Source organism: Sphaerodactylus townsendi, linkage group LG08 (genome assembly GCF_021028975.2).
Source record: "Sphaerodactylus townsendi isolate TG3544 linkage group LG08, MPM_Stown_v2.3, whole genome shotgun sequence".
Taxonomy (NCBI): domain Eukaryota; kingdom Metazoa; phylum Chordata; class Lepidosauria; order Squamata; family Sphaerodactylidae; genus Sphaerodactylus; species Sphaerodactylus townsendi.
In genome coordinates this window covers 59,992,086-60,017,610 of record NC_059432.1, presented here as the reverse complement: position 1 = coordinate 60,017,610, position 25,525 = coordinate 59,992,086, and the positions used below count along the sequence as shown (strand labels likewise).

Sequence of the window (25,525 nt, the reverse complement as noted above, 5' to 3'; positions counted from 1 at the left end):
GTATAGAAATTGAGTTGATGTCAAAGAGATGAACAACAATAAGGCGCTGGTAGATCATATAAACATTTTTACATCAGTAAAAATATTGAGAACATGCTGACAAGGCCTTGATATACAGTTTTCAGGGAAAATTTATATTGGTTGAGAAGAAATGAAGGAAGCTCAACTTACTTCTTTCAGGTATGAGTCAATTCAAGGCAGCAGCATGGAAAATGTTGTGATAACCACCAACAACAATTCTGATAGTCCTGTTGAAATGCAGCAAAGACCTAGACAACTGTCAAAAATATGTGTGAATTGTCACTGCCTTTGTATCAGATCCTCTTGTTGTTGGAAGGGAATTTCCATCCCTCTTAATCATCTATTCATTCATTCATGGAAGATTTAAATAACATGTAAGATTGTGTAATATAGTCATATTTAAAGACTGAGTGGAAGCTATATTATTAGTCATGAATGAATGTCCCCTATTTCACTCTCTCTCTCTCTCTCTCTCTCTCTCTCTCACACACACACACACACACACACACACACAGAGAGACCTGTTTATATTTTTTCAGTGATTTTGGTTCTCTACTTTTTACCATTAGTTTTGTAGCATTTGTATTTTGTAAGATTATTGTACAGTTTTAATACACAGTTTGGATTGGAACCAGAAGTCTGCTTGCCTAAGGATCACACAAAAATAATAGATTGTCTCTACTTTGCCCTCCTCCAATCAGTCAGTTTCAACCCTGGGAATGCTGATTCCTTGGGGTTGCATATCCAGCATTGCTTAATGGTTGGTAGACTGCATCAAGGAGGGGAGAGAAAGTGGAATAAGAGGCTTGGGGTGGGGTGGGGTCATGGTGCATGCCGCGGAGGCCTCTGCAATCAAGCTCAACACTCCAGCAGGAAGCGGGCCACAACGGACGGGTGCCCAGATGGCCCAGTATCTCCTCTGTCCTCCCCAATATGGATTGGGGTTGATGCCAGGGTTCAGCCATAGGTGCTGACTGGCTGCTTGGATGTGCTCCTCTTGCTTGCCCAGCTTCTGCCTCAATAAAAAGGGCTGTGGCCCATTTTAATTTTAAGACGTGTCCTGTGGTTATTCCCCAGATGAAACCTCTGAACATCTGGGCGCAATGTGTGTTTACTGTAACCTGAGAATACTTCTATTATGTGTACATATTTACATAGTTAGGTTAGTGCTATGTGTTTGTGGTTTGTAAGCTGCTTTTCCACAATGTTTTGAAGTGGATTTAAGTGTTCTGTTTTGTTGCTAGTTCTGGTTTAGGCTACTTTGCTTATGCATGACAAGATTGTCTGTGGTGGTATAAAGTGGATGAATACCCAATAGGACCAAGACAGATTACTTGTTTCATTTGAGTTACATTGGACTGATATCAAGTGGTATTAACTCTCAATAACTAGGGTCCTGAGAAACATCACCCAATTTTATTCAAGGATCAAAATGAAATCTTAACTCATTGAAAAACACATTTGTGGGAGGAACACTGATTTTTTTTGTACTGCTGTTGTGTACCCAGTATAGAGATGATCTATGAGATCTTGAGGATAGTGGTGAGATTCATGCAGAATTGCATCTTTAAAAACCCTATCACTGCAGTGTGCATATCAAAGGGCAGGCTGCAGTCACAGAAACCACACAAACTGTCACACACTCGAGTGCTCTCAAAAATCAACTAATTGCCTTAGGGACTATTCCATATTTTTCTTAAGGGTGCTCCAAAGTCTCTCATGATTCTTGGACATGTGCTCAGGGACTTTCTGGTCCTTGACCCAAATAAGAAATCACATGAAAATTTTGCCATTTTTAGAGTACAATAATAATGCAAAAAATAAATAAATCATTAAATGCTTGTTACAATGACCTGCCCATCCAGTTGTTCCTAATATATCAACAAGTGCAGAGATCAGTATTATAGTCTTTTCAGCTCTTGATTCTTACATTCTTGTATGTATTTGGAGCATACTGTGCTACCTAAATCCCCAAATTGGTCCTTGTCTCAGGGCAGGTACACAGAGAGCATCTTCTACACTTGTAAGTTTAGAATGCAGATTCTAGCATAACTAGGGATCTTTTGAATCTAGTCTGCAAGGGCGAATCTAGGCAAACTGGAGCCTGGGGACAAAATCTGAGTTTGGTGCCCCCCCCACCCCCACCCCAGGTATGGACGACCACCCTCCCCCACAACGACCAAACAATGATTTTTTGCATCAGCTCACAAAACACCTCCCACGACCAGCAAAACATACATGGCTTTCTCCCCACCAACTCTCTTTCCTAATTGTGCCCTCACACCAACCCTATGAGGTAGGTTGTTAGCCTCAGAAAGAGCTCCAAGCCAGTGCAAGTGGGAATTAACTTATAAGCATGTAAATCTCTCACAAGTCACCCCCCATCTGAAGGTTTACCAAGCAAACATCAGTATCATCTCTCACAAATCACCTCCTACCCCCAGCAAAGCATACATGGCTCCCTCCCCACCACTTTCCTAATTGTGTCCTCACACCAACCCTGTGAGGTAGGCTGCTAGCCTGAGAAACAGCTCCAAGCCAGTGCAAGGGGAATTAACTTTTAAGCATCTAAATCTCTCACAAGTCACCCCCCATCTGAAGGTTTACCAAGCAAACGTCAGCATCATCTTCAGTTCTGCTGCTGCTGCTGGGCTCCCTGCTCAGCTTGCCTTTTCCTGTGCCTGCCGGCGCCTGGCTGCCGGGGAGAAGACTTCTGAGTAATGCCACACTTAATTTAAAGCGAATAAGGCATGCTGGGTCAGAGGGAGGGGAGACGGAGCTCCCCAGCCTGCTCCTGGGAGCCCAGTGGGACTTCTCCCCCACCCCATGGACACTCCAGGCCACCGTACAGAGTGGGCGGGGCTACGACAGGCACTGGGAGCAGTCCACTGCTTCAGTGCCTGCTTTCTAGGGCTTGCTCAATCCCTCACTGTGTAGGAGGATGTTTTGCCCCCCCCACGTGACTTCAATCGATGCGCCTGGGGACAAGGGGTACCCCATGTCCCTAGGCAGGAACGCCAGTGCTAGTCTGTACAGTTTACAGTTTGATGCAGTAAGTTTCCCATGAAAGAGAGAAGAAGGTGACAATCAGAAAGTAAACTTTATTGGTGCTGCCAAAATATATAATAGAAAAAATGAATCAAAAGAACAGGATAGCAAGAGTGAAATATTTACATCAATGTAGAACAATTTACAGTGACACTACAATGAAAACTGTTCATGTTAATACAATCCTAGTTTTCAGCTGTATTACATTATGCTAATATTCAATTGTAGTTAATTTAAAATCCAAAATGTGTTCCTGCCATGAGCCAGCCCAGAGAAAAGAGATAGGTTGCCTAGAAAGGTGCATAGGGGTAAAGGTGAGGAATTTGGGAGTAGAGTCAGGTTGAGATTCTAAAAGGCAAGAGACATTGGTTGTAAAGCTGGCTGACTGAGAATGAGCAAGAAAGAAGATAAGAAGGGAGAAGGGGGATAGACAGAATGAAGTGGATGGCCAGTTCAGGTAGAGGTACAGATTGGGACAAAGAGAACAGTACTCTACCTGACTTATCAAAAAGGCCAGTGATTTCTTTGTCAGCAGTGATTGAAGAAAGCTTAAAAACAAAACCAGCTACCACATGGGGGCCTTTTTTTGAAAATTGAAGATGCTTTTGGAACAGGACCACCTATGTGAATGGTGGACTTGGTAATCTATTCTTAGCATCTTGATTTACATGGGTACAAATTGGGGGAGCAGCATCATTGACTGAAATTGATGCAAACCAGGTTCCACAATGACATAGGACCAAATTTTAGAATCCTGCTATCTGTTGATGAAATTTTGGTTGGATTATGATTAGTGAAAATTTAGGATCTAAGACCCCATTGATGAAAGGGTAAAATTCAAGCTGGCGTTAGCAAATTCAAATCTTCTGTTAGGGGTTACTAGTAAGAGGTACATTGAGGATATAATGTCCAGTTGGAGATTATTGAACAAGCTTGGATGGTGGGTATAGTGGGGGATGTACTGACCATTTCTGGGAGCTTGATCAAATTTCCAGAAAAGGCTATACTGTGAAGGAGATTTTGAGAGCCTCAGTTCCACACATGGTTGTGTGGAACTTTGGAGAGCCACACCAAAGAGTCTTGGTTAATGTGCACCTGGCAGCCTTTATCCAGAGACCCTCCATTGATATCAAAAGGATAGATTCATGTGAACCTGAAGGCCAGAGTACCTTCAGATGAAAGAAGATGCAGGTCTTAGAAGCGTGTAATGAAGCAACAGGCGGACCTGACTTTGTTCATTCACTGAAAAGATGGGAGATATTCCAAAGTCCATATCCCGAATCTCTGTTTTATTTCCTCTCCAACTTCTTATTAAATTGGAATCCATATGAAGGATACTACAAGGGGCACCACTTTTTATCAGTGTTACAGTTAGAGAGTCAAATAGCAATGTAAGTTTCTTATCTTGAGAAGCGAGCAGCCCAATCCAGAAGTGAGGGGGAGCTCTGTGGCCATCAGGGATGGCACGGCGGAGGCTGTGCTGTGCCATCTCCAAATGGGTTTTGTGTGGAACAGGATAACTGGAAAACCCTCCTGCTGTCTGAATAGTCCCATAGGTTATACAGGGTTACACCACACTTTCTCATGGTTCCTGTGGTTGTAGAGGGGGTGTCCCCAAGCTGGAAGCCTGGTGGAAGTCAACTAAAGTCAGCTCCATCCCCAGAATTGCCCCTGACCCATCTCCTGGTGCGCCAGCATGTGCTCAGATGCTGGCATAGCTCTTGAGTGGAGGCCACTTCCACATTTGGCCACCTTGGTGCTCTGAAGTGTCCACACACTGGTGTTCTTGCTCTCCCCACTGGTGTAGGTGCCCTTTATGCTGATGGGGTGGGCAAACATCCCAGCATGGACCTCCGCTACTCCCACCAGGCCATTTTGCCCCCAACCATTTGGGCCCTAATCAAAAGATTAAAGGCTTATACTAGACATTTTAAGAAAAAAATAATTTTTTCTTGAAATAATTTAGACTTTTACTTTTGAAGATGGAATGCTTAGGCTTAACTGCTACTTTATGCTGGTTACTAAAACCCATTTTCAAATACCAGCACTCCAATTATCAAATGTTTATGAGCTGTTATTCTCATTTTAGGTATGTTTTGGTCTGTCTGCCTTTATGTTTCTTTTTGTTTTTCCGTTTTGTTATTGTGGGTCTTCTTGATTTGCTCATATTCATAGCTGGTGTTCTCAATTTGTTTTTCTTTTAAACCATTTAAACGAAAGTTTATGTTTTTAATGCCACCTGTGCACCAGTTATACAATAAAGTAATACAAAAATCAGGGAAAAATTCATTCATGTTAACCGGGAAGGTTCACTGGAATCTGGAACCTGGGAGAGAATGCGTGGGAATGGCTGTCTTGCAGCAGCAGGGAATGTTCAAGTGACATTATGGACCTCCCAGTTGGTGACTCTAAGCATCTAGAAGCATGGTGTGACAGAAAATACGAACCAAATTTACAAGGGCATATATAATACACCCTTCGAGCTGACTATTCATAATTTTCTGCATGCTTACCATTCTGTCCGGGGAGATGAATGCATATTTTACAGTACTTCCCCCCTGGCTCAGGACTCATATTTCTGAACAGGCCCATCAGTGACATTCAGTGTTTTATCAAGGTTTGCACTAAGGGCAAAGAGATGGAAATCTGTACTATTAACAGTTCTCATGAAGGGCATATCTTTCCCATAGGTAAATTGGTGTGTCTTCAGTTTTCCTCCATGATAGCTCTTAATCTCATCCTGAGTACTTCTCTCCTCTCTCTCTCTCTCTCTCTCCCCCTCTCTCTCCTGTTTTGACATCATTTGTTGGAAATTTGGGTGCATAGTTTCAATATCAGAATTCCTTTGCCTTGTAAGTGCAGAAAGAAGTTAAGCTTGCATAGATGCTGATTATTCTAATTTATGAGTTGGCTTTCAGAAACAATGTTCATGCTGTGTAAATGATCAGTGGGTCCCTCTTTAATACGATTTGGAACTGGTGCATTTGGGTTTAAGTGTCTAATAGATTGTCAGAGCAGTTGAAACGAGCTGATTTTTTCTTACTTCTTTTGTCCTTTCATTGATATATGGAAATGAAAAAGTCTGCAAATCATGAATGTGTTTTGGTTTGGAAACACTCACTTTTATTTATTTATCTAATTGTTCATTTAGTTTCTATCCTGCTCTGCCACCAAGCATGCTCACAGCGACTAACAATCTATATAATAACACAACCTCAATAATAATGAAACATTTAAACTCTAATGATCTAGATAGACAGTTTTTTAAAAAATTTAAAACTATACCAATGGCATATCAAGGTGGTGCAGTGCCATCTTCTCATCTTACTTCAGATAATACAAAGAGGAGAAAAAGGAGAAAGGGGGAAAGGGAGACCAGGTATGATAGATGATGACATTATTGTCGCTATCCTCAACTATAAACCTGATGAAGTAGCTCTGTCTTGCAGGCCCTGCAGAACTGTGACAAGTCCTACTGGACCCTGGTCTCATTACACAGAACATTCCACCAGGTTGGGGGCAGGGCTGAAAACATCCTGGCCCTAGTTGAGGACAGCCAGACACTATTTGGGCCAGGGACCTCTAACAAGTTATTTGCAGAATGCAATGCCCTCTGGGGGATATATTGAGAGAGGCAGTCTTGCAGTTATGCCAGTCCCAGATTATTAGAGCTTTAAATGTCAGTACTGGTACCTTGAAAAGCATCTGGTTCTTCACCTGGAGCCAATACAGCTCATAGGGCACTAGTTTAATATAGGGTCTTCACATATTGTCCTGATAAGGACCTACATGGCTGCATTTTGGACCAGTTGAAGCTTCCAGGTCAGAACCAAGAATAGCCCTGCATGGAGTGAGTTACAGTAATCAATTCTGGAGGTGACTGTTCATGGATCACTGTGGCAGGGCACCAGTTGCTTGACCTGGTGAAGATGGAAAAATGCCAGTCAGGCTACATTTGTGACATGGGCCTCCATTGAAAGAGAGATATCCAGGGTCATGATCAGATTCTTGATAGATGTCTTAGGTGTCAATTGAACACTGTCTAGAGTCAGACATTGGAAACCAATCTTCACCCCATACTGGGCCAGCCACAAGAATTCTGTCTTCATTGGATTGAGCTTCAGCCAACTCTGCTTCATCCATCCTCCCACAGCATCCAAACAACTGGTCTGATTGTCTAGAATTATGATTGGTTGCACACTCATCAATAAGTACAGGTGGGATGACACTAGGTATAATGGACAATGACAGTACGGCATGTGTCCTCAACTATAGACCTGATGAACTAGTTCTGTATTGCAGGCCCTGCAGAACTGTGACAAGTGCTACAAGACCTTGCTCTCATTAGACAGAGCATTCCAGAGCATATTGATGACACCCCAGGCTGAAACTTCTGACCAGTAAAGCCAGAGGACGCATGACGATATCAAATAGCATTAGGGAAAAGATTGATCCTGGGGGAACTCCACACACCAACAAGTGACATGCTGAAGATCTCTCACCCAATGCTACCCTCTGACCATGACCCTGGAGAAAGGAGACCAGCCATTGCAAGGAAATTAGCCATCAGCTGCTTTCTCAACCAGAGTTGATCTTCTAGAGATCTGCAAGGCTGTAATGTGGTTGAACCCATCCGCATTTATCAAACATTACCACATGGATGTGGACGCCATGAAAGAGGCAGCTGGGGGAAAGCAGTTTTACAAACTTTATTCAGATAGTCATTCACACCCACCTCCTTAGGTATATTAGCTTGTTACTATCCCAGTGTGGGACTGCACATGAAAAACAAATTGATGAAAAATAGTGTTGCTCTTATCTGTAACTGCTACTCATGTAGTGGTCTTCTATGCAGGCACACATTCATCCTTCCTTCCCCATTGTGGACTGCTATCTATACGTCTTACACAATCATTCTTCCTGGCAGGAAGTCATTATTCTGTACTGTAATAAATACATTGACTCCTGCTGCAGAGTTCTGTCCCCCCTCCCAGTCATGTGATCTTTCAAATGGGAAAGGCTAGCTCCACCCGGGAAAGGAAGGGACGAGGGCACTCAGTGCCGCAGATCTTTCCAGAAATCTTGTCAGAATTCTTTGTAGCAGGCCTGCACATGCACAATCTCAATGTGAGCCTACACAGAAGACCACTAGATGAACAGTTATATGTAAAAGCAAAACTTCTTCTATCTTTTCTGTCAATGGGCAAGACAAAAAGTGATTAGTAGAAATGGCAAAGGAAGTAGATTTCAGCTAAATATTAGGAGAAACTTCTGTGAAATAGGGGGTAGTAGAGATCTTTAAGCAGAGGCAGGAAGGCTGGTGGGGATGCTGACAAGTTCCTTAAAGATGGAAGGGACCTGACAGCACTGTGACTAACTATGCTGAAATTTTCATTTTTCTGGTCTATTTCAACTCGATACTCTTAAGATTGCTTCTTACGCTTGCTTCAGATTAGCATATTCGGGATATGCATGTAAATGTCAGTAAACTGAAGCATATTTGTGCCTCAGTCTTGCTGATGTCATTCCAGTTTTTAAGAACCAAGTGGTAAGAATCATCAAATATTTCAAGAGTTGAGGTGGCAGTGGAATGTTAAGATTTTATTTGGTGCCCTCATGGTCCATTTCCCCAGTGTTTAGTGGAGTTACAGTTTCAATTAAAAAAAGAATATCCATGGGAATAAAGCTACTAAGAATCATACTTCCCCTCTACCTTCTCCTCAAAAGGAAAAAAAAGGATAATCAGGTAATGAATAAGGAATATTAGGGGTAATCAGCCTGTATTATAGTAAGTATGATGTATACTCTGTGATACAGAGGTGTATCACAGCAAAATTGTGTTACATGGACAATATATACCCAACTAAATGTTCCCTTCTCACTGGACACAGTGTGTAACACACTTTTCTGTGTGATACTCCTCTGAAGGTGCCAGCCACAGATGCAGGCAAAACTGTCTACTGGGCCACACAGACCACGGCCACACAGCTCAGAAAGCTCACAACCAGTTGCCCCAGAATGTTTGCTCTGCAGGCTGTGATCCTGGATGCCTTTTCAGCACAAAAAGTACATAGTTGTACTCTGCTGGTCCCGCCAACTCTGGCAATATATAGTTTTCCTAGCTTAATTTTTTTTTGAGGTGTTATCTCTGTAGCTACACAGAAATGCATAAGATAATCTTAGCTGTTTGGAGGACTACTTTACCTCACATTGGGTTGACTTGTTCTCTGCAGACCGTCTTAGCTGTTGCTTACTGTACAGAAAACTAAGACAGTTTTACCCAATGCTTCTCAATGGGAGGTAAAGCAGTTCTCTGAGTAGCTAAGATTCTCTTACGCATGTCTGCATCTCTATGAAGATAGCTCCTCAAAAATAAAAACAAATAGAAAAACTATATATTGCCAGAATTGACAGGACCAGCTAAGTACAACTATGGATTGGAACCTACAGAGCAAACATTCTGGATCAACTTTCAGCAAATGGTGGCTGGGAGAATCCTTTCAGCTGCACACAAAATACCCACACCAGAACCCACCCCATTTTAAGATGTCAGTGTGTCTAATTCTTGACATGACCCCATTTGCAGATACTTAATCTGCAGACTGAGATAATGCAGACATATGGAAGAGCGGTCTACAAACCACTAGAGGAACCCCCAGGTTTACAGAAAAATACAGAACTTTAAAAAGAAATTTTGGGGGCTTCAAAAACGTCTTACATGAGCAATGCAATCATTGTACATTCAGACATTGCAACTCATAACTATGCCATTTTTCAGGGTTGTATGATAACCTTGAATACACCTGCACAATGAGATGTGTGGCAGGTGCGCAGGGAGGAGGAGTTGCTGAGGATGGCAGGCACAGCAGTGGTGGTGATGAGAGGGATGCAGCTGAGTAGAATGGTAGGAAAAGGGGCTTGCAGGTCCCCTCTTGATTCAATAAATTCCACAAACCTCTCAAAAATAATTGAAACTGAGGAAGGGCGCTCCCAAAATGTGTCACCTTTTGGCTCAAATTAAGAAAACAAGATTTGCTGCTAGTGTTGTGCTGCCTTTCTGTTATTTAATGTGAATCTGGCTGCTCCATGGGTTAGTCTCGTGTTGGGGCAGGTTAAAGAGCTACATTTGTGCTCATGCTATTTCCTTTATGAAGTATTTAGGAATATTCATCCATTAAAACTACCTGATCCTTTGAATCTGTAAGTACTGGATGCTGCAGATTTAATTGCTCCCGCATTACCAATATTCAGTTTTGCACATCAGGGAGCTATAATTCTAAGCTCTATTTCAAAGGGAGCAATAAGCTTGCTCTTAGTTCCTAGATAGATGGATACAGGATTTGGATCCTGACCAAATGCTCTTAAATCTGTGGCTTTTTAAGTTTCCTTGGTCCATTTTAAGATTAAAAGACAATTGCAGAAATTGGCAAAGGACACGATACAGAGCTGCCCAGGAGTATGGATTTATAATTCTCATTTTATGAATTCCACAATCAATTGACCTTGTAAGCTGGTTCCAAAGAAGGGGTCTAAATTTTTCTCCATGTGAGCCACAGTGTATATTTAAATTACATGCATTTCACATAAATACTCACACTTAGTTATAATGATGCAAGAAAAGGAAATGGAATATGGAATCAACCAGGATCTGATAGAACAGACTGGAAATAACTGGTTTGTGATAGTATAGTGTGCCAAAAAATGCACTCAAACATTTGTTTAATATTGCAGAATAGTTCACTGGGAAAGATCTACAAGGTCAGCTAGCACAACTCTGTGGTCTTGCAAGATCTCCTAGATGTACTCTGATTAAAGAACTTATTTAAATTCTTGGATAACTGGAAACCCCTGAGTCTTTTTGCATAATAGAAAAAAAATGAGTTGATTATATGAACATTTAAGGAGTAGAAGATTAAGAAAGTATATATAATAAAGTACAAAGCTTATTAGTAAAAATAATAAATAATTAATTGTATACATAATTAGGGAGCAAGTAGTAACCTTTTAATTGTGTTTATATAGGAGCCCTTCTTTTCCCTTTTGTTAAATTTATTTTTCTGATGTTTTGGTGTTTCTCTTTTCTTTTTGTCTGTTCAGCTTTTATGTCTTAACTAGCAGCAAAGCCCATTTCAGGAGAGATGCAACGGGCCCCAGCAAAGGGTGGGGAAGGAGGCATTTCCCACTGCAACGGGCTTTGTTAGTGACTCTCCCCCTCCCAGCACAATGCTTCCCACCTACTTGGTCCTGAGTTCTGAGTCTGTGACTTGGGGAAGGGGAAGTTGCGGCTTGGAAAGGTTGGGAAGATGTGGTTTGGGGTAGGTGGGAAGGTGAGGATTGCTGGAGGATGGAAAGGAATGGCTTGGGTGTGGGGAGGTTGAAAACATGAGACTTAGGATGGGAGAAGATGGAAAGGTGAGGGCTGTGGTGGGGGGAATGTTGGAATGTGAGTGTTGGGATGGAGTAGGGTGAAAAGATAAAGCTTGGAGTAGGAGGAGGGTGGAAGTGAGGTGGGGTGGGGGAGGGTTGGAAATTGAGTATTGGGATAGGGGAGGGTTGGAAGGTGAGTATTGGGATGAAGGAGGATGGAAAGGTGAGGTATGAGTGAGAGGAGCGTGGGAAGGTGAGTATTGTGGTGGGGGAGGGTGGAAAGGTGAGCATTGTGGTGGGAGAGGGTGGAAAGGTGAAGCTTGAGGTGGGGGAGGATTGTAAAGTGTGGCTAGGGGTGGGGGAGGGCTGGAAGTTGAGTATTTGGGTGGGGAAAGGTTGGAAGGTCAGTATTAGGGTGTGGAGTGGGTGGAAAGGGGAGGCATGGAGGTGTGGGAGGGTTGAAAAGTGTAACTTGGGGTGGGGGGTTGATGTGGGAGGGCCTTGCCAGGCCAGTAGAGCAGCAGGTGCCAGGGGGCCCCTGTTCCACCAGCCAGAATGACCTTGTGGAAGTCAGGGAAGGCAGGAGGGCCTTGCCGGGCCACAGAGCAGCAGCCAAGGTGCCCCTGCTTTTCCAACAAGGTGGCCTGGTGGGGATGGGGGAAGAAGTGGGAGAGCCTTGCTGGGTCAGCAAAGCAGTGGCGCCAAGGCGCCCCTGGTCCACCAGCCAGGATGGCCTGCTGGGGGTGGGGTGGGGAATGGGGAGGCGGGCAGAATGCCTGGCAGGTGGGCAATCTGGTGCTTCTTCTCTGCCGGGCCATTGTAAACACAATCACATACCTTCAGCCAATGGGTGTATAGGGACTGAGGGTTCATCGTCATCGCGTTATTTAGGCAATTATATAGGGTAAAACAAAAACTTTTCTTTAAAAAAAGATTTCCTAGATGTAAACAGACCTCAGGAGCTTTTCTGCCAAAATTTCTAGCACATATTTTGCAGTCAGGATTTCCCAGATATAATCCTCAGCACCTCAGTTTTGGAAAGGATTGTGAATCCAATGGCATTTTTATGTCTGAGACCCTGGAAAGCTACTGCCAGTTGGGAGAGAAAATACTGTGCTCAGTGGATCAATAGTTTGACTCAGTATAAGGCAGTTTGGCTTTGAGAAACCTCTTTTATTATCTTCCAGAAACTTCTGTGATGATAGAAACTGAGAAAAGTGCCTTTGCAGTTTTGGAAGTGTCACGGAATGGGCCCTGCAGGCAACACATTCTACCATGGAGGATGTGGCATTTAGCAAGGTGACTTAGATCCCAAGCTATTAATCGCTAATGAGAAGTTCAATTCAGCCTTACTCCTCCTCAAACAACCAATATTCCTTTGATTGCTGCTGCTACTTGAAGCTTTCAGAGATGTGCCAGTATAAGTATTCTGGAAAATGAACTCTGTTTTGACTCTCTTTGAAAAAACTGGCCTTCAAATTAAGTGCTCCAAATTTTCCTGACTACCTCCACCAAAATTCCCTAGGGACAGTCAGAGCTGGATTAGAAAATGATGAGACTCTAGATGATGTCTAGTTTACGAGGACACACAGCATTGTGCTAAAAAGGCAATTTAGTATTCTTAATGGGTTTTTTAAAAATTTAGAGATCCCTTAGGGTTATCAGCTCCGAGCTGGGAAATTCTTTGATATTTTGGGAGTGGTGCTTGGCGAAGGCAATCTTTGGGGATGATCTTCAGTGGGGTATAATACCATAGAGTCCACCTTCCAAAGCAGTCATTTTGTCCAGGGGAACTCATCTCTTTATCCTGGAGACCAGCTGTAGTTCCAGGAGATCTCCAGCCACCCCCTGGAGACTGGCAACTCTACTTATAATCTAAGACCCTAAACTGCAGTTTATTTGGTTTGTGCATAAATTCAGGTCTGGGAGCAGCCCTGGGACTCTTACCTGCTATACTAATTTAAATAAAATCTGGAGCCTCATTACCTTTCCTCTTTTCTCCTTGGCGAGGGTGAGCCATGTTAAGCTTTTATGTGAATACAGAAGAATTAGCATGACAATAGATCAATGAAAAGAACAAGAAGACCCTTGACTTGTAAGATGTGTTATAAAAAGTGAAAAATTAAAACTGGGTAAGAACTATCTAACTGTACAGCAAAGGGAAAACAAATAGAGTGTTAAATGCATTCCCGTTTCCTAAATCTAAAATGTGATGGTGAATTAAAGATAGAGAGAATACATTTATATGCAGTGAGTTTATTTCTATTTGTTTTGTGCTGGTTCTCATGCAGAAAATAGGCATACTCCATCATACAATTAGTACTGTTGTCAGAGCTGTCCCTCTCATGAAGTTGCAAGATGTCATAGCCAAGCAGCCACTTGCGGGTGCTGTGGCACCTGACCAGCTCCTAGAACTGACATTTTGCTGATTGGTAAATGTCCTTGGTGGTTTTCCCTTAAAACAAACAAACCTTCCCTCTGTAAAATACCATCTTGCCTCTCCACCAATGTTCTGCCACTAGAGCTTCAGTCATTTGGACAGGACCTGCAGTTGCCAACCACTGTTGTAGTCTCCATCTTGGTGGTTCAGAAAGATAGTTGGATAAAAGGTTGAGGACCATGATCTGTAATACATAAAGCAAGTAATACATAAAGCAAGACTTTGTTATTTTAGCTATGTTGTTTGTAGTTCACCGTTCTCATTGGGACTCAAAACAGATTACACTATCTGTTTTGAGTCCTATTGAGAATGGTGAACTACAAACAACATAGCTAAATAAATAATAGAAAATATTAAGGATGCTGCAAACATTGCTATGGATGTGTCAATCTCACCATATTCAAAGCTATCAACTAATATCACTTACTGCCCAATCCAGAGCCGGCCTGCCCCCCCCCCCCATCCCGGTGCACTTACCCTGGTTGAGGGGCAAAAACACCGATGAGCATATGCCACAGTCCTCCGAACTCATGCCAGCCCCATTGGTACAGCGGGACATGTCAGAGGTGTTTCCTGAGGTGAAGCTGACTGTACTCGGCTTCCACCTGGCCTTTAGAGCTAGAAACCCATGGACTCAGAGTTATGCTGCTCCATTCAGCCCAATAGAGGGCTTTTAGGTGGCCAGAGTGTTGCTTCTTTTTGGCTGCACCCCTGTGGTGTCTGAAAGCCCTCAGGAAGTGGAATGGTGGTAGATCCATCCCTGGCCATTCACCCTCTGTATCGGGTTGCCCATCACCCAGCCTGCTTGTTTCTTACAGTCCTAAATTCCTGCTGAACAGGTTTGTATTGGTAGTAGTGGGTTTTCTGGGCTGTGTGGCCGTGGTCTGGTGGATCTTGTTCCTAACGTTTCGCTTGCATCTGTGGCTGGCATCTTCAGAGGTGTATCACAGAGGGAAGTCTGTTACACACTGTGTCCAAAGAGAAGGGGATGTTTGTGGTATATATTGTTCATGTCCCAGCGTGGGGAACCAATCAGTAAGTGTTTGGATAGAACTTGTTATGCAAAGATGGGGTTGATAGTATTGTATTGCAGGTGGGGCTTATCAGCCAAGTGTGGGATTCACTTTTTCATGCCTTCAGCAGCAGCAGTATTGGTAAATGCAAATCCTGTGTTTGGGTGGAGTCCAATGTTCATGAATTTAGCATGCCCTTAGGGTTTGCTTTTGGTGTTTTTAAGTACTGGTAGCCAAACTTTGTTAATTCTCAGAGTCTCTTCTTTCCTGTTGAAGTTGTCTTGGTTTTTGTGAATATTAGTGGCCTCCCTGTGCAGTCTGACAAAGTTACCTTCTGAATTGTCCAAAATTTCAGTGTTTTCAAATAAAATGTTATGTCCAGTTTTGTTTAAGACATGTTCTGCAACCACAGATTTTTCAGGATGGTTAAGCCAATAGTGTCTTTCATGAGTCTGAATGCTGCGTTTTGTGGTTCCTATATAGACCTTGCAGCCAGGGCCGTAATGAGGCAACCCTGGGCAAACTGTAGCCCTGGGCAAAACCTGAGTTGGATGCCCCCCCCCCCATGGGTGGCCACTCCACCACGACCAAAAGATTTTTTGCACCAGGACATTGGTGCCTGCAGGGGGTGCATTTTTAGACACATCAGCACCAAAATTTTAGCATATCATCAGGGGACTGTCCTTATGCTACTCCCCAAGTTTGGTGAGGTTTGGTTCAAGGGGTCCAAAGTTATGGACTCCCAAAGGGGGTGCCCCATCCCCCATTGTTTCCAATGGGAGCTAATAGGAGATGGGGGCTACAGTTTTGAGGGTCCATAACTTTGGCCCCCCTGAACCAAACTGCACCAAACTTGGGCGGTGCCATCATCTCCAGATGATACCCTGAAATTTTGGTGCCGATACATCCAAAAATGCACCCCCTGCAGGAACATCCTAGAAATTTGCCCAAGAATCTTTGTTCTGCATTGAGTTTTCTGCATTGCTGTCAATGGGGGTTGCAGGCTGTGGGGGGCACATTTCTGAAGGCACAGTCTCAAAACTTTCAGGGTCTCATCAGGAGACTGCCCTAATGATACCCCCCCAAGTTTGGTGCAGTTTGGGTCAGGGGGGCAAAGTTATGGACCCTCAAAACTGTAGCCCTCATCTCCTATTAGCTCCCATTGGAAACAATGGGGGATAGGGGCACCCCCTTTGGGAGTCCATAACTTTGGACTCCCTGAACCAAACCTCACCAAACCTGGGGGGTAGCATAAGGACAGTCTCCTGATGATACGCTGAAAGTTTGGTGCCGATAGCCTAAAACTGCGCCCCCTGCAGGCCACAAATGGAAAACCACTAAAATACCCAAAAACGAACCCAGCATTTTGATGCCCCCCACAAGGTGATGCCCTGGGCAGCTGCCCACCTTGCCCAATGGGCATTATGCCAGTGCTTGCAGCTGTGAACCAGATTAGTTTGTGCATTCCAACACATGTTAGTTGGGTGACCTTAGTCTAGTCACAGTTTTTCGGAACCCTCTCAGCCCCACCTACCTCACAGGGTGTTTGTTGTGAGGGTGGAAGGGAAAGGAGATTGTAAGCCCCTTTGAGTCTCCTTACAGGAGAGAAAGGGGGTCTATTAATTCATACTCTTCTTCTTCTTCTTCAAAGAATACTGAGGCAGGTTCAACAAACAGAATAAAAATTTACTGACAGATGAGATGGAATAGGAGAAAACTTTGGTGGATGGATAAATATATACAAGTTTAGCTTAGATATTAAGGCACTGGCAAAGATCTTTATGTAGGCTTTATATGTTTCAGTTTCAATAGCTTAGATTTAGAGGTTTTTATTTAGATAGTCCAGTTCCTGATGTTTCTGGCTAATGAATTGTCTCAGACCTTGCGTCCTAACTGGCAGGTACTTTTTTTACAGTACCTACATGTAGCCCTGTCTTAGTTAAATACCTGAAACAAACATAAATCTCTCTCTTGAGGTAAAACATAAAGCAAAACCCAAATACAACAGGTGGTAGCCACCTATTGTGAACAATCCCGCACTAACTCTTTCAGGAATTATTCTTTTTCCTCAGAAGATCTATTCCTGTTGTTGCTTATATTTATGGCCATGTGTGGAAAGTCTCTGTTCTTCCACCTCAGCCTTGGCCCTTCAATAAGCAACCAATTCTTCTTGTCTGAGTATCATTTTGCTTTCTCAGCTCAGACTGACACCACATTATTAGTCATATTCTTCACACTGACTTTAATACACTCTTGGAGCAGATACGTTCAACACACAGTTAAGGCAATCAGATGTTCACTCATAGGAATCAGAATCCAAAAGCATACTCAAACAGAGTATCCTTCTCTTTGGCCATTTCCGCACGGGCAATGAATGGCGACCTGGAGACGGTAAAAACGCCGTCTCCAGGCCGCCATTCGCACGGGGGGCGCAGCTGCAACGCAGCCGCGCCGCCCTCGCGCTGCCCTCCCAGCCTGAAGCCGGCGTTTCCCCAGAGCGCTTCCCAGCGCTCTTTTTGGGGAAAGGCCGCCATGAAGCCGCTGCCGAGCGAACGGCAGCGGCTTCACACCGCCTCCCCCACCCGGCACTTACCTTGTCCCTGGGCCTCCGGCGTGTCGCCGAGGCCTGGGGACATGCCCCCCTGCCCTGCGCCGCTGGAGCAGGCGCGCAGGGCCAGGGGGCGTGTCCCCAGGCCTCGGCGACGCGCCGGAGGCCTGGGGACATGCCGGGTCGGCCGGGCGCCGGTGCTCCATGGCGCCGGCTGCCCGGCTGTTCCCAGGACCGTCCATGCGGACGGTCCCAGCGTCGTCGGGTCGGCGTCATAAACGCCGACCCCGGCTGTTTCCGCCTTCGTGCGGAAATGGCCTTTGTCTGGTGGATTCTGCATGGTAGAAATATGACAGGTTGATGAAGGGAGATATCCCAATTTGGGCAAGAACTTTGCTTGGGTTCCTTCCCCAAAGTGGGATTGACCCATTATATTTCCCTCAACCCAAATTTTTCGTCTGTGTCATCCAGCTGCTACATCAATCAGAGTGCAGGTTACTATGTTTAATCAAAGTGGTTCCCTGTTCCCAAGGAGTTGGTTTCCCCCTTTGAAATGTAAACAACTTCAAACAGACCTGCACTTTTAAGGCTCTCCTTCACCGTCAAAGTTGTAGAATTCAGTTGAGCTGTGTAAGAATATGCATGTATGAAAATCCACTTGCACTGTACTGCATGGTTAGGATAACAGGTTGATCAAAAGTTTTATTGAATACTAGCAGACCTGGCCACGCTTCGCTGTGGCTCAGCCTGCCTTTGCGGTTCTTGACGGGGGGTGGCTGGCTTCCTCTTTCCTTCCCTCTGTTGGCGGCTTTCTCCGGCGGTGTGGGCCTGACCGTCTGGTTCCCCCCGTCCCGTCCTGTCTCGGCCCAACCCTGGTCAGGGCTGGGACTGGGTCGAATCGGCTGGGGCTCCACTGTTCCAGACGGTTGGTGGGTCGCTCCCTCCTTCCGCCCTCCGGTTGGTGCTTTCTGCAGCGGCACACTTTTCCCAGTGGGGAGGGTTGGTCCCTCCTTCCACCTACCGGTTGCTGGTTTCTGTGGCGCCAGCTGCCTTGCTGGACCTGGCGGACCTGGTGCCTTGCTTTGGGCCTCAGCTTCGAGGTGTCACGCATGCGCAGCAAAGGCGACCCTCAGTTTTGTTGTTTTACCTTCCTCAGGTGTGTCGTGTGAGGGTTGTACGTAGCGGAAAACACACTTGCAGACCTGAGCGGCGGCATGTGCAAGTTTGGGGGCATTCGGTCCAGGCGTTTCGGCGTTAGGGCGTGAGTAACAAACTCACGGTTAGCTTTATATATATATATAAATTTTTAGCTTTATATATATATATATAAATTATATATATATATAAATTTGCTTTGTTGTGACTGGTGAACAGGGTGTGAGTCAAACAGGCAAGTGTTTATAGAGAAGAAAGAAACAGTGAGAAAGGGACAAAGTCTGGAAAAGGGACACTAGGAGAGAGAATCAACATTTTATACCCATCACATTAAGGGATTACACCTCCAGATCATCTGTTGTATCCTTTGGACTTAGCCAGCACTCAGTCCACCAGGCAGGAAAATAACGCCTGGCACAAGGACAGCTGTTTTAAATTTAGTACACTGGAGATGTCAATTTGACTGTTATCCAGGGATGAGTTCAACATCTGCCATTTTAAACTTCATATTTATTCTCAACTAGCTGTTCTCAGTCTTAGTTTCCTCAGGATTTCAGTTTAGATTAATTTGCTACATTTGTTACAAATGAGAATAGATTTTGCTCATTTCTGTAATGTCTTGAGATCTCTCTCTCTCTCTCTCTCTCTCTCTCTCTCAGTGTAACAACCCCCCAAATTTTTAAAACAATTGATGTATAACTTAAGTAACTCTCTTGCACATAAAGCAGGTGTGGACACAGCTTGTCCCTTCCCCCATGCATGTAAAATAATCTGTGCCACCTAGGCCTGCTGGGCCTACACGGTATTTTTCCCTGGCAGATCTTGGTCACCAGCACTCCAGTGGCCAGCAGGAGAAAGGTTGTTTGTAATGGCATGACTACACTGTTGGAAAAAAATGAAAATGATGTCACAACTCTCTAGGAATCACTGAAAACTCTACAGTAATTATTTTTGTCAATTCATAGAGGTGTGACATCAGTTCCTGGTTTCCAGGAAGTGTCATCAAATCATCTGGTTTCCCAGTGGTCTCTAGGTCAGATCTGAAATCCAGTGTGTCACATATGCTCTACCCAGCCTATTCTCATTCTGATCAGGTCTGTCCCTTGCTTTTTTTAACAAAAAAGATCACTTCTTTTGCTGTTTGATGGAGGAGAATGGCATCAATTTTCTTCTCTACCAACTCAGTGGGATATAAGGCATGTATCCAGGTATATAAGATAGAATTCTCACTTGGATTGCAATAGTGCAAAAACCTACCATGAAATTCTTTAGCTCAGGATTTTAGAAAAAATAATATATTTGATGATTCTAACATAAGTAACTAATGGTGGCCCCCCAAGTTGTGTTGCACCCTTCTAAGCCTATTGCCTTCAATGAACTTAGAGTAAGGGAGTTTGTCTGCTTAGGATCACAGTTCATGATACAACTGAAGCTTAATGTCAGTTTCATGTGTGTTTGGGTGGGAGACTGTGAATCCCGGAGTTCCATGGAAGAAGAGTAGGATATAAATGTTATTTAAGGAATTAAAATCTGTTTTCTCTTTTTTTCTAGATCCACAGATTATGGTACCACCTATGAAAAACTAAATGACAAGGTGGGATTGAAGACAGTGCTGAGTTACCTCTATGTCAGTCCTACGAATAAGAGGAAGGTAAGAAACCTACTTTTATTAACTAATTGAAAGAAAAACATGCACAGTTTATGACAGATTTACCCAGTGGGAAAACCTTGTGTCTTGGAAATGTTTTCTGTGAAATCATTCTGCACATCTCCTGTTCTCCTATCATTCTGGGGTTTTCCCTCTTGTCTCTTTAATTGCATTTATTCCACATAGTACTACTGAAAATGTAATATTCCTAACAGTGGTGGGATGTCATCTGTGATGCAGAAGAACAACCCTTCCCCCCTTTTTTCTTTTCCACAGGTGTTCTAGCATTTCCGAACCATTACATTTTGAAGTGGCAACTTAAAAACTTCTCAGCTTCCATTTCTATTATTGAGAACTACTGATCCAAAATGGAAGCCAAAACAACTCCTGGAGCAGACACCATTACGTGAAGCATGTAGCCCGCCCACCCCACACATAAAAAACCAAGTTTGATCTGCTGTAACGTTTGGTCTTTACTACAGCAGTCCCCTATTACATGCAGTGATTACTCCTGATACTGTTTTCAATTGTCCCAGCATCTCAGTATTCTGTTGCTCATTCAATTGCTCCAACTTCAAAACTGCTCTGCCTAAATGTTACAATGTTACATCACTGTTTTGATTAGAGAAAGATTTTTTTAAAAAGATCCTTTTGAAAATGGAGGAGAGGAGAAAATGACTAAAGGGGAGGTTGGGCAACTATACAACGTGTGGATAACAGCCAGGTGTTTGCACAAAATGGAAGCCCCCCCCCCCCAAATCACCACAAACAGGTGTCATTACCTGAAACATAGGGGAAGCTACAAGGGGGCGGGGAGATGCCTCACATTGGGTGCATGCCTGGGGGGCAGAAAATCGCCCCAACCCCTCTCCCAACCCCCCGCAACCCCTCTTTGCAGTCTCCTCACTTACCTTAGTTCTTCGTTTCACGTTTAGTTTCAGGCTGAAAAGTGCCTGTTCCGTTCAGGCTGAAATGGGTCCTTGTGGGAACTACACTACCCAGGAGACCTTGTGAACCCCATGGGCTCCTGGGTAGTGTAGTTCCCAACCAGGCTTTTTTCAGCCTGAACTGAACAGGCCGCTTTTCAGAATGAAACGAAGCCTGAAACTAAGAACTAAGGTAAGCGAGGGGCCACGGGGGTGGGGGGTGGGGAAGGAGTGGGGCCATGGAGGGACCAGAATCACAGAGTCGCAGAATCGCAGAGTCTGCCCTCGGTGCATTTTGGCCCAGCTCTGACCTGAAATAATAGAAACAAGTACTGGAAGCCCTCTCCACATTTTCTAGCCAAATTAGAGCTGTACTAACATATGTTCCTTACTGCATGATCCCTTCTCAATTTCTTCCTGCAAAAGCAACTTCTTTTGTCAACTTCATTTGCTCTTAACAGTGGACACAGTGTATCTTCGTACCTTAATGTTACATTGCTAATTCAAGATGAAATTGACAAAGCTGATACAATCTACCTGGCTCGTACCTGTGCTTTAATGTTACATTGCTGATGTGGTATGACAAAGAGGACCAATATTTTTCAATTCCTTTTGAAAATGGAGGGAGAGAAAATGGATGAGGGAAAAGTTGGGCAACTATGTGGGGACATGGATAAGGATCAGGTGTTTGGTGAGGCAGAAAAATACAGTCTGTTTCACCATAACAGCATGCTCAAGGGAAGCTGGCTCAAAAACGAATTAAAACAACATCACGGTTAAAGTGCTTGGGAAAACAACAGAAGGAAAAACATTTGTGGAACCAAATGGAGGGGGAAATGTGTAGAATTAAAAAAGAAAAAATACAGTTTTGGCAGCAAGATACATTGCAAATGACTTGTGTGGAAAAGGCCAAAGTAAATTTAATTCTGCCTATGTATCAAGAACTCACAATACTTGATTAATCAGAGAACTTGCTTGTTTTTTTTTTGCTTTGGAGAATAGCCTATTGCTGCAAATGACAAATATATCAAATAATATTTAGAAAAATTTACACATGGCATTGAAAAGACTATGTTTATTTGTTTGTCTTTCTCCTCTGTGGAGGCCCATACCAGCTTTCATCACTCTCCTTCATTTCCTCAGTTTTATCTTCATCTCCTCGGTTTTATCTCAGTGGAGGAGATTAGGCCATGATAGGTCCAAGGATACCCAGCAAGGTTTCATGGCAGAGTGGGGATTTGAGCCTGGGTGTCCCAGATCCTACTCCAGTACTTTAACTACTACACCAAGCTGGACATCTCTGTCACTGGTTGTTCTACTGGTGGTTAGAATGCATTAAAATCATATGTGTGTTACGGGCTTTGCGATATAAATATAAAGACATGAGAAAACTCTATCATACTTCCACAATTTGGGTTATTTGTATGAGCCACATGTCTATTTTTCTGAAATTTATTCCTACACTTGAGATCCTAACAGCCCCTTCTAGAGACCCCAGTAACAGGATGCAGCGCCACATCGGCACTGTCCCTTTCTTCCAGTAGCACTCCTGCAGAGCTCCAGGTCAGTGTCCTGGCAAGCAAAGGAAGAAAGATGACTAAGGTTGGCACCATCCCCCATCCTGCCCACCCCCATGCCTAAGCCATGCTGGTGCAGCTTTTTGTTGTGGCGGGCATGGGGATGAGTGGCAGCTTCCAGGTTGGTCAGTGCAGAGCTACATGGTGCCCAGCTGCCTCTGTATGTTGCCCATCCACTGGTGCATTTGCCCCTCACACTAGTGGAGTGAGCACCCATGCTGGCACACAAGGGTGTACCGGCTCCAGAGGAGGATTCACCACCACCACTAAGTAGACTGTTAATGCCTTTAGAGTATGGGCTCTTTCTAATTTGAAAATAGCACGATCTTGTTAAAGAATGGGGCTGGTTTATGGGGACTAGATTCATGCCCGTGCAGCAGAAATACAGTAGCAAAATATGGCTTCTAGTTCTTCCTGTGAATTCTCTAGTCTCTTAATTTTATTTTCAATTGCCAAAATTTAGATTTCAATGTCAGTGTTCTCATCGATTGAAAAAGCAAGAGTTCAAAGCCACAAATTTGAATGAACGTAGAGCATGGGGGAAGTGAACAGAGATTCAGATGTGTGCTTGGAATGTGTAGGAAGAAGCATAATTCTTGTTTTCCCATGTAGTGTACTCCTAGCTTCTGGTGACTTATCACAGGGGAACCCAGGGTCACTTGTAAAGTTTTTCTTTTTTCTTTTTTTTGCTTAAAATAATCATCATGTTGATTCACACTGCTGGTTAAACAGATGCTTTTCTCTATCGTCTGTTGTCAGAGACAGATTGTCAGTGTATAACTGAATGGCAGCATCAGTTCTGTGTGATGGGAGAGCCCGGGAGCTATTGCATTTGATGATTTTCAGAGTACTCATCTTGGTCTTCTGCTATATCCATCTGAAGGTGTATTTTGCAGTCATTACTTTTAGTACTGTTTATCCAATTCTTGTCAGGTCACCAGGTTCAATGTTGATGTTTATTTTTCTGCCAGGGATCTTTAGATGGAGACATTGCCACAGCTGGAGTGTGTCCTGTTACATTTATGAGTTTTAGGGGCTGAATTCTCAGCATTCAGTTAGACCTGGTTGTTCTCCTGGAATCTAATCACATAGCTTGTATTTCATGGCATAGACTGGAACATCTTAACATTTCTTTAGAGACATTAGTAAAAAGGCTAATGGAGGTGGTAAAATGTGGAAAAGAAGATAAGCCGTTGCTTTTCCTGACTATATTAGTGAAATGTGATAGAAATATTACTGTTGATATTGATACTCATCTTTGAAGTGGAAGTCAGTGGCATATATATATATCCCCTGCTTTGGGATCCCTTCCTCTGGTGTGTTTAGCTGACCAGTGGGGGAAACTTACCAGTAGCAAACTGAGGCCTGGATCTCCGTGACGACATATTGACATCACTTCCAGCTTTTGGGAAGACACTCAGGTATTTTGGGAAGACACTCAGCTTTTGAGGGACACTCAGGTATTTGGGCAAAAACTCTATGGTAAATATGTGAGCTCGCAAAGGCACCTGTTGGGCCACTGCGAGTAGCAGAGAGCTGGACTAGATGGACTTTGGTCTGATCCAGCTGGCTTGTTCTTATGTTCTTATGACTTCTACCACAGAGTTTTTGCCCAGATACCAGGGCATCCCATGGCACTGATAATGTGAAGACAACTTCTGCTGCACGTGGGAAGTGAGGTTGATGCATAGGCACTGACAGAGGCCTAGGCCTAAGTTTGCTGCTGGTAAGTTCTTCCAGTCACCCACCCCCATCCCCTGCTGACAACATTCAACATCTAATGAAGTGAAGAACAACATAGTCATACATCCTTAGAAATTAACTTTTCCTGTTCAGAAAATCCTGAGCCATTGCAAACTGAGTGCAAACGGTCATGAATTCTGGCCTAATTGTAACCATTAGGGTTCAACTCAGAAAATACCTGGGGATTTTAGGGTGGTGTCTGGGAGGATGGAATGAAGTGGATGGAGCTCAGTGTGTATGTAATGTCACATTATGATGTCAAGTCCTATGTTGTCACTTCTAGATCAAAGATCAAGTACTCAGCTCCTTGTCCCATAGAAGCTGCTTCTTCCTTTCACAAATTCAAATTTAATTTTCCTACTTTACACCAATTCCCACTCCCGTGGCCTTTTTCTTTCACCTTAAATTCCTCGAAAACATCTTAGTCAGCCTAGACCTGTGCAATGACAAATATTTGCTTTAGGCTCCAACCCTTCACCATGAGGCACACTATTTTTTATGTGGATTAGTTGGAGGAAGTCTTGCTTGATCCTGGCTTGGAACTAACAAAACTTGCTTGACTCTGGCTTGGAATCCTAATTGGCAGAAAACCAGAGTTTGTGGTTTGGATATAGCAACCAGTTATAGTTTGCCATCAATATGGTTTGGAGAAACCTTTGTTTATTAAGTGTTGTGCAAGAGGAAGACAGAATACACAAACATTAGGATCCTCCATTCAGGCATAAACAAACATCGTAACCAGTGAGTGTGTTAAGGACTATGATGTTAGGAGACACAGAAAGAGAATCCGGTTCTCCACATCAGAGTCTAAAGATGTCTTTGAACCTATTGTTTTTCACAAGATCTGCTGAGCATAGCACCTTACTACCTAATAATTAGCTTGATTTATTTATACCTGACTGCATGTTTTTCTCGTGGAATTCACAGCCAGAGACTGTAGTGATGGATATTGGCATATGTGATTTAAAACTGAATGAGGAGAGTGGACAAAACCAGTCCCTGAACTCTACAGTCTGAATGCAGCATGAGCCAATGAATT

At 43.7% G+C, this 25,525-nt stretch overlaps 1 protein-coding gene across 1 annotated transcript in view; it reads left to right on the top strand.

Annotated features, from left to right (window-relative positions):
• SORCS3 (sortilin related VPS10 domain containing receptor 3) overlaps nucleotides 1-25,525 on the top strand; it is a 597,918-nt gene that overhangs the window by 270,224 nt on the left and 302,169 nt on the right. The window contains exon 3 of the mRNA XM_048505478.1: nucleotides 20,144-20,243. Within this exon, the coding sequence (XP_048361435.1) occupies nucleotides 20,144-20,243 (100 nt within the window). The remainder of the gene's footprint in view (nucleotides 1-20,143; nucleotides 20,244-25,525) is intronic.